General features: G+C 48.3%; 1 protein-coding gene across 2 annotated transcripts in view; it reads left to right on the top strand.

The window, feature by feature from the left end:
* The first annotated feature begins 7,617 nt into the window (after window positions 1-7,617).
* Window positions 7,618-9,707, top strand: part of SLC7A1 (solute carrier family 7 member 1) — a 37,259-nt gene continuing 35,169 nt past the window's right edge. For both annotated transcript variants that reach the window (XM_059493292.1, XM_059493291.1), the window contains exon 1: window positions 7,618-7,785. In XM_059493292.1, coding sequence (XP_059349275.1) covers window positions 7,641-7,785 — 145 coding nt within the window. In that variant the 5' untranslated portion in view covers window positions 7,618-7,640. The remainder of the gene's footprint in view (window positions 7,786-9,707) is intronic.

Genomic DNA, 9,707 nt, shown 5'->3' with positions numbered 1-9,707 from the left:
GCTAGCCAAACCACACAGCCTCACTACAGCACAGTCTTTGGGTCGGAGTGGTTTTCCCCTTACATGTTTTCCCTTTTGTGTCATGGGTACAACGTAATTTCTGGTGAAGAAACACAACCACCCCCTCTATGGAACACAGGTGCTCCACGGCCACACGGTCGGGGTTTTCGCTTCATTTTTATGTCAGTAAAGGAGGGTTTTAGGGGGTTTCTTGGGGAGTTTCTCCATTAGCTCAGTGGGAAATTCCACACTGCCTGGAGAATGTGAAAGAAATTAAGACCAACACATGTATTTAGGTACCAACATCCTACTGAAACCGGAGGGTTTAGGTGCCCAAATGTCTTTGTGGGTTGGCTCCTTCTTGGAGAGAGGAAGGTTTGGTGGTGGGAGGTCAAGCCGGGGAAGCGAGGCTCTGTCCTTAGAGGCGGCAGTGACGGCTGTGACAGGAGCCCCCGTAAATCCTGGGGACCTCAGGGGTGCGGCCCGGCGGACGACAGGGTGAAGCCCCAGAAACACCCACCGAGAGCTGAGGCCTGAGCCCCGCGGAGCAGCCGATCCCGTTCCCGGGGCTGGGCAGGGGCTGCAGGCGGCTCCGCCGATCCCGCCGCGGGAAGGGAACGGGAACGGGAGCGGCAAGGCCAACGCCGCCCGCACGGGGGCGCCCCAGGACGGCGCCTGGGCCCGGGGCCGCCGCCGGCTCTGCCGCGGGCCCGGGTTGGGCCCGGGATGGGCCCGGGATGGGCCGGGATGGGCCTGGGATGGGCTCGGGATGGGCTCGGAATGGGCCCGGGATGGGCCTGGGATGGGCCCGGGCGGGAGGCTGCTCCTCAGTCTCGGATTCCTGGGGATTCAAAGTGTGAACACGCCCTCGATGCCAGCAGGGTCCCGGCTAATCGTTCTCACTGTGCTTGGCAGTGGTGGTCACAGGCACGGCCTGCTCGCTTGTGGCGTGGCTTGCCTGGCTTTTCTCCCGGACATTGCTCAAGTGCCCAGAAAGCATCGCCTAGACCAGGGGCAGAGCGAGAGTTAAGGCTTGCCTGGGTTATCAAGAGAGACTGGAAATGATGCAGGGCCACTAGTTCCTGTCGTACAGAGGAGCCCTACTGTCACAGTTTGGTCCTGCTGAAGAAGAGACTCTCTAATTCAGGTAGGAAGGCAGAAATAACAAACCCTCTCTATTGCTGCAAGGACTAAGCTGGGATAAATAAAGAGAAGCAGCAGAGAAAATATTCCCACCGGAGAATATTGAAGCACTGTTTGGTTGCAATCCTGTGCCACATGTTCAGGATGACCGTGCTTGAGCAGACAGGTTGGACCTGATGCTCCACTGTGGTCCCTTCCAGCCTGGCCCATTCTGGGAAGAAGGTGCAAAGGGTGTATGTGAGCAATATAAGAGGAGCACAGAAACAAGATTTGAGTATGGAAGAACATGGCATGTAAAACCATCATGGTGTGCTGGGTGAAGGACTGGCTGAAGGGCAGAGCTCAAAGGGTTGTGAAGTGAAGGGGGTACAGCTGGTGACTGGTCCCCAGCAGTGCTCCTCAGGGATCAGTTCCAGGGCCACTCCTGTTCCTGTACTTCCCAACAATCTGGATGCAGGAGGGCAGTGCACCTGTACTGAGCTTCCTGGTGATACCAAACTGGGAGCTGCTTTTGGCTTTCCTGAGGAACAGGGGGCTTTGTGTAGGGGGATCTACATGGATTGGAACACTGGGCTATGATTTATAGCATGAAATTCAACAAGTCCAAATGCTGGATTGTGCACCTGGAACAAAGTAATGGAGGATGCAAGCTGGAAGAGGAGTGGCTGGAAAGCAGCCCTGCAGAAAAGGATCTGGGGCTCATGGTGGGCAACAGCTCAATGTGAGTCAGAGTTGCAGACTCAAGAATAAAGGGATGTGGTATTGTGTATCTCCACAGGCAAAAGGGCATGTATTTGGGATGCAGTTTTGCATCCAAAATATTATAGAAGAATATTATAGAAGAATTATATATATATTATAGAAGAATTATAGAACTACAGTTAGAATTAAAAAATATTGGATCAGAGTGTTTATGGCATTTCAGTAGAATGGGGAAGAGGTTAAAAAATATCTTTCTGAGTTTTGTTTGTTTGTTTTTCCACAGGGAAAGCATAAAAAAATTTGAGAAAAGTAGTGACTGGAGTTAATCAATTTGACAAGATCTGGGGTTGCATATGAGGATGTATGAGATTTTACATCAGAGGTAGAAAAATCCTTCTGGAATTTGTATGCTAAACAAAGGGAAAACTAACAAGGACATTCTCCAGTTACCTGGATAATTGACTGTTCAAGGAAGGATGCTAGGTGTAAACACTCTGTGGGAACAGATAAAGAGGTCAGTTAGTCTATGGAGCTATGCTTTGAAGGTCAAAAACTGTAGGAATATAGCATCAAATGCCAAAAGTCAAGCTGAGTTAGACCTTGCGAAGATCTGTGAAGATGGATGCGGAAAGGTCTGTTAGCTGTATAAATGGAAACAAAATTTAAAAAGGAGGAAGTGGGGCTGCTGTGTACAGAGTAGGAGGCTGAGATCAAACACAGTATTTGGATTACACTTTGGATCATCAAGGGCCAGACCTAGGGGGGTACACAGGCTTGTAATGCCAGGAAGTTAATTTAGCTCTGGGAACAAAATGTACAATGCTAAGGAAGATGTCTTATTCTTCTGGCTAGTAAATGAGAGAAAGTCACGTTCTGGAGGCTAAAATCTACAACTGGTGTGGTGTTTGAGCTACTCATGAGGAAATGCCAAAGCCACATGTCCAACACCATCTTGTCTGGTTCTAGGTTCACAGCAAAGCTCCAGCCTCCCCTGGCTACACCTGCACCAGCAAATAAAGGGATGGTGAGGGCTCAGGATGGTGTGCCACTCCTCAACTGCCCATGGTGTTGAACAGTTCCTGCTACAGGTACGTTCTATGCAAGACACCCCTCTCCCAGGAAATGCCTGTGCACAGTTCATGGGATAGCATCAGATTGTTCTTCCCAGTGAGCAGTTTGGAGGTGGTCACCCTGCTAAGGAGCTGTTTTGGAGAAGAAGAGGGTTTTGCTGAATGGATGTAAGCTGTGCTGTGCTCTCAAAGACAGAGAACAAGCCAACCTTATTTAGTAACACAAGTCTAGCTTCTGAGACTGGGATGATACAAATGACACAGATGCTGTTGAGACATCTTGGATGACTTCAGTCATGTACTGTGAGAAGTCATTAGCCACTGGATAACTGGGGTTTTTTTGGTTAAACTGATAGACAACTTCTGCATTACTCCATGTACACCTTTTGTTACATCTTCACATTTGGCTTGATAAATTTTGCAGAAAATGTTGAAGTGCTTAGTCAAAGCAGCTCTGCCCTTCTCACTGCCTTACCTATCATGTCTTGTGGTAGGCAAGGCAGTATTCATGTCACACTTAGTTTCACACATCCAGCCAACATCTGTGCTTGGTAGTGAAACATAGGGCATGTACCTAAGCACTGTTCCCCAAACAGCTGTATGGATTGCTTTTTTATTGCTCTGCTAAGCTTGCTGAAGACAGAAAATGCTTATGGAACAGAATGGTTCTATTACTACTATTACATTCTCTTACCCTCCATAACTGGGTGCTTGTATGTAAACAGGGAATGGCCACAGGCTTGTGTTAACAGCTCTTGTGTCTAAGGATCATTTGAGATACTGTTAGTTGGTATGGATGGGTTCCACAGATAATGAACTATGACAGGCAGACCAGCTGATTAATTAAAGAGCAAGGAAGGATTAAGGTACGAGAAATGATTTTTGAATACAGAGTGTAATTCCAGCAGAAAGAAATTTCAGAACCATTGTTTGGTTAGGGTCTTTTTCCTATTAATTGATATTTGGGTGTCTTGGGTACTTCAGCTTGGCATAAAAGAGAGGGTTTCTTTCCCAGAACAATTTTAGGAGCCATTATCTCAGATGAGCGCTCCCCTTATTTATGCAACCACATCTATAATAACAGAGGGCAAGGGCTCTATGGAAGTGATAAGCGGAAGCAGATGGCAACGTGACAGGTATAGTTGTTGATCTCACATGGAGCAGCTGATGAAGAAACACAGCAGTAAAACATTTTTAGGGGTTTTTGTGAATGCTTACCCCAAAATGTCATCTAGCCCCTCCAGTGGGCAATTGTTAATGATCATGGTGCAATTGTAATTGACATTAAACAATTTTTTTCTTCCTTTTGTGTTTATACCTTTGGCTCTTAATCACTGAAGGACTGTTCTACTCTACCTTTGTCCTGGAAAAGAAAAACAATTCCTTGCACTTTTTTAAAATTATTGTGGCTCCTACCAGTGTTTTTTCAGGATTCCACCGAGTAGATGTATTTCTTTATGGTTAAATGCCAAAATTAGCACCATACTAAAAATTTGGCACTATTGTTTACAGCTTCATAATTACTTTCTATGTACTATATAAGTTTCAATTAAGGTGCTCTACTAGAAACATACAGTTCTTTTGGGTGGTATTTTTCATTAGCACCATTAGTCCCATGCATCAGTCTCACATGGTTCTTGGGATCCACTTTAATCTCTTGATCTCTTTCCAAACAGAGTCGTTTAGGTTGCAAAAGACCTCTAAGATCATCAAGTCCAACCATTAACCCAGCGCTGCCAAGTCTAGCACTAAGCCCTGTGTCCCTACACATCTTTTAAATACCTTCAGGAAGGGTGACTTCCCTGCTTCCCGGGGCTGCCTGCTCCCTTGCTTGACAACTCTTTTGTTGTTTTTCTTAAAACTTAAAGAAGTTTTACTTAATAGCTGATCTAAACCTCCTCTGATGCAATTTTAATTGGTTGCTCAGACAGATGCTCTTCACTGCTTATTTGGTTTTCTTTCCTTAACTATCACTCTCCTCCTTTATAGAATTCCACTTTATTTTGGACAGTGTGAATCTTGGTGTTTCTTCAAGATTCACATTCAGATTCTATCTCATCCTGCAGCACGCTGGACAGTTTTACCATAGTGGTCTCTTATGAATGGTAATGGAAATGGGATGTTGTCAAGCATGGCACAGATACCATACTGTTCTTCCAACATCCACAGCTCTTTTGGGCTGTTTGCCATAGTTCTGGAAGTTTCATCAACAGTGTATTTTCCAGATTGGGAGCATTGTGCTTCATGGGAGGTAATGTCAAAAGCCTAATCCAAGTCCACCAGTGTCTACCATTATTGAATCCTGGGCTGCACCAAAAGCAGCACGGCCAGCAAGCTGAGGGTGATTCTTCCCCTGTGCTCTGCTCTTGTCAGACCCTACCTGGAGTGCTGTGCACAGTTCTGGTGTCTCCAGCATAAAAAGGTCATGGAACAGTTGGAGCAAGTCCAAAGAGTGGTCACACAGTTGGTAAGAAGACTGGGACACTGTTGGGCATTGGATTTGGTTTTTTGTTTGTTTTTTTTTTTTTTTTTTTTTTTTTTTGTTTTTTTTTTTTTTTTTGTTTTTTTTTTTTTTTTTGTTTTTTTGTTTTTTTTTTTTTTTGTTCTTTCCTGTGGAAACATGTAGAAACCTGTAGAATTTCTTCCCATTGAGTTGCTAATCAGAACTGATGGCTTGAGACAGGCAGTCTAGGGGAACTCTTAGGATTTGGGAGGTTTTTTTTTTGGGGTGGGGGTGGAGAGGGTGGCTGATATACGGAGAGATTCAGGCTGAGAGAAGGGGCTGAGGCCAGTTCCTGGCTCTCCCTCTCTCGGCACGGAGGGGAGACAGGCTGTGGGCATTGTGGAGAGGATTTGCCAGCACTGTGAGACTCTGTCCCTGCTGCCTTCTCCGACCACCACCGTGACTCAGCAGGGAACCTTCCTTCTGCTTCTGGGCTCCCACATTCCCCTGCCTGCCAGGACACCAGGCAGGTTCCAGCTATTTGGCGTGGAGTTTTGGGACATTCTCGTTCCCTGCCCCAGCATTTCTGCTCATTCCTGCTGTTTCCAGCCTGCTGCTTCCGACAGTCCTGTCAGGGGCACCGAGATCGGCCGCCTCCGGGGTTTGTGAAGCGAAGCCTCCCCTGCATCCCTTCCCGTCTGGGCCCAGCCGCCATCGCCACGTGCTCCACGAGCCCGCCCCGCAGCGCCCCCTGCAGGCCCGGGGAGTCACCGCACCTGCAGCGCCCCTGCCGGCCGTGACCGGAACTGCACCGAGGGTTCCGGGCTCTGTTTGGTGTAGTTGCTGTTTGTTTGCTTTATTATACATATCAGTAAAGAACTGTTATTCCTATTCCCATATCTTTGCCTAAGAGACCCTTAATGTCAAGATTCTAATAATTTGGAGGGAGGGGCTTATAGTCTCCATTCCAAGGGAGGCTTTTCTGCCTTCCCTAGCAGACATCTGTCTTGGAAACCAAGACAAACAGCTCTCCTGAGAAGACATATAGAGAGACGTGGTACCGCAGTTAGCTGGATAGAAACTTTCTAGCACAATTCTGAGTACTAGATGGCAGGCATTCTTTATTACAGCATGCTGGAGGATATTTCCTCTAATCGATGCCTTGAGTGTCAAGTGTACATTTTTTATCATAAATGCTGATTACATGTTCATTAGCTATCCCCACTTCCTTAACTTTATTTTACGCAGTCGCAATTCTTATCAAAGTCCTTCTATTGGTTCTTTGAGGGTCCATCATCAAAGTCCAGTGTCCTTTTCAGGGGGCTATTCTTTGATCCTTGCTTTTGATTAAGTACAGCAAGATTGTTTTGCTTAACTTCTACTGTTTCAGCCCTGCAGAGCTGAGTTGGCATCCTGCTTGCATTTTGCATGAATTCTGTTTGCCTAAGTTACATCCTTCATTTATTTCTCCAAGGCTGTGCTGTTCTGTTCTACTGTCCTTGGTAAGAAGTGTTCCTTATCAAGTGAGTGAAATGCTGTTCTAGTGCCCTTATCAGGGTCTGTTCAGCCTGGAGAAAAGTTTGTGTGGAGACCTCAGAGCAGCCTTCCAGGATCTTAGAGGGGCCTACAGGGAAGCTGGTAAGGGACTTTTTGTCAGGAATTGTAGTGACAGGACAAGAAGTAATGCGTAAAAATTGAAAAGGGAGGAATTTAAGTTAAATATTAGAAATGTTTTACTCTGAGGGTGGTGAAACACTGGAACTGGTTTCCTGGGGAGACTGTGGATACCCCAACCCTGGCAGTCTTCAACGACACATTGGATAATGCTTTGAGCAACCTGGTCGAGTGGAAGGTGTCCCTGCCCACAGCAGGAGAGTTTAGGACTGGATGACCTTTAAGGTCCATTCCCAACCCTTAACATTCTGTGATACCCACCGCATCCATTTCACGCCGGCATCTCTTGCTCAACCATGTTCCGCAGAATCCATCAGCTCTTAGAGCATGATGTGTGTTACAGCCGAATGGATGGTTTAGTCCAACCCTGCCCCTCAGTTCTCACTCCTAGGGAGCATCAGGAGAAAAAGAAAAGCCGAGTAGCTTTTCAGCGCACGCCAAACGAGCGGCATGGGGTGTTTGCAGGGGGCTGGCGTGTGAAGCCCCTTCCTGCCCCGCGGAGGCGATTTGCGCGGCCGTGCCCAGCCACGCGGTTCTCCCGCGCCCGGAGACGCCGGCCTCCTCCTCCACCCGCCGTAGGCTACCCGCGGTCCAACCCCTACACACGTATGGCTCTTCCCACTTGGAACAGCGCCTCCCATTCATTGGGAGGTGCGGTGGGGCGGGCGCGCCCGTGCAGGAGGTCTAAAGCGGCAGCGGGGAGCGGGGGGTCGCGGCTGCGCTGCCTCGCCGCTTGCCCGAGCCCCCGGCTGGGTGAGTGTGGGACGGAGCGGGCGGGGGCCCCACGCGGCGCGTCCATTTTGCGGTGCGGTGGAGCGGGCGCGGCGCTCTCGGGCCGATCCCGGGCCGCAGCCGGCCCCGCGGCGCGTCCCTGCCGGAGCGACCCCCTCCCCTCGCCTCGCCTGACCCTCACCCCCTTCCCTTTTTTTGCCTGTCTCCTCTGCCGTGCCAGCAGCGCAGGGAACATGCTGAGCTGGAGGTGAAGGCCCAGGTGCCGTGGAGAGACCCTGGGCCGTGCCTCTGAGGGCCTTTCCAGGGTGGCTCCCAGGGGGCTGCCATGCTGGGCTTTGCTTCCTTCGTCAAATTGCAAAAGAGACTTAGAATTTGCCGAGAATGCGAGTATCGCCCATAGGGCTCATAGCCAGGCCCGTATCCTAGGTTCTGCTCCCGAACCTGCTCCTGTGAGCAGGACGGGGAATTCTCTCCATTTGGGCTGTCAGCGCTTTGCAGGCAGCTGTTCTGGCTCACATATGGGTCTTATCGTTTTTTGCATGTGTATGAATGTGGGTGGAAGATGGGGTGGAGCAAGGGGAACCCGCTAAAAATCCTTAAGAGGAAATTTGTATGCAGCTAAGGCTGGAGAGAAAGATTGAGACTACGTAGGAAATTGCTAGTTAGTTCTGTTGTCATCTGCTGGAAACCTTAGTTTTGGAGCAAGGTGATGTTTTTGTAGGTGCTGTATAGATTAGTGACAGAAGGGCACTTGCAGCTCTACAGAGGCTGCTGTTCTGGGCCGAAGAGCTGATGGTGATGGTGCTGAAGGTTCACGAGTTAGATGGCTCGCTTGCCTGTGGTTATTTGCAAACGTTACTTTGTGCTTGAGCTACGACTGCCTGGTGAAGTCCAACATCAGCTGAACTAGTGGATACCCTACCCTGCCTCCCTTTGCCCACCTCTGTGGACTCTGCTAAGCCACGGGGACAAGTGTTGGCGATGTGGTCACACATGGCGGTGCAGGTGTCATGTGTGACCCTCTGCAGTGGCACAGCAATGCCTCTTGAAGCTGTACGTTCACGTGCTGATGCTTGACTGTCTGCCATCTCCAAGTTAGAGGCAAATACAATGAAAACTTGGAAAGAACAGGCACAAGTTTATTGTTCTGGTCAGGTGCTCTATGGACTTCTGTCACCTTCATTGGCCGTCTGGACCATTTTTTGGACAAGCTTTCCACATAATGCAAAAGACTGTGTAATGGCACAGGGTCCTTAGCTGCAAGTGCTGACCTTGGCACAAATCAGGAGCAAGCTTGTGCTTTGCCACAAGCTTTGAAAGTTACTTTACATTCAATTACTTCAAGTATCTTGCATTTTGAGTGATCTGACAGGGTCAGACCTTGACTGTGCTCCATCACGTGCACGCTTTAGATGGTCACGTTGGCTTTGAAATAAAGCCTTTTCTTGGGCAGGGGAGCCAATTGGTGTTTAGTCCCTGACTTATGCCACTTTGGTGATATTTGTGAAATTTTGAGTCTTGCTGCTTGTAGGACTGTGCTTAACAGTGAGGAGTGTGTTCAGAAGGCACTTCTTGTTTCCAGTGGGCTGTAACAGAAACCCGAGGCCTGCTAGGCTTCTAATTGAGGCAGTTCAGTCGTGCGTGTGGTTGAGATGCAATATGCTCTTGACTCCTTGCAATATTTTTTATAAACAGAAGGCATTATTTCAGAGAAGAAAAAGCTAGTAACTCTTTAACCAGTTACTGGAGAAACCAGTTCTAAGGTTATTGTTGAAAGATTTGTCACTCCCTCTTCTTTTTTTTCCTTCTCTTTTCCCTTCTTTTTTTTTTCTTCCTCCTTTCTTCCTGTGTAATCTGTTGCCATGTGGCAGGAAGTGTTCATTCTCATGGTGGTGTGCCTGTGTGCTGTGTCTCTGCTTTCAGTTGTGTGACGTGGCAAATGG

This window comes from Ammospiza nelsoni, chromosome 2 (assembly GCF_027579445.1).
Source record: "Ammospiza nelsoni isolate bAmmNel1 chromosome 2, bAmmNel1.pri, whole genome shotgun sequence".
Lineage (NCBI taxonomy): Eukaryota > Metazoa > Chordata > Aves > Passeriformes > Passerellidae > Ammospiza > Ammospiza nelsoni.
This window is presented reverse-complemented; position numbering and strand designations above follow the sequence as displayed.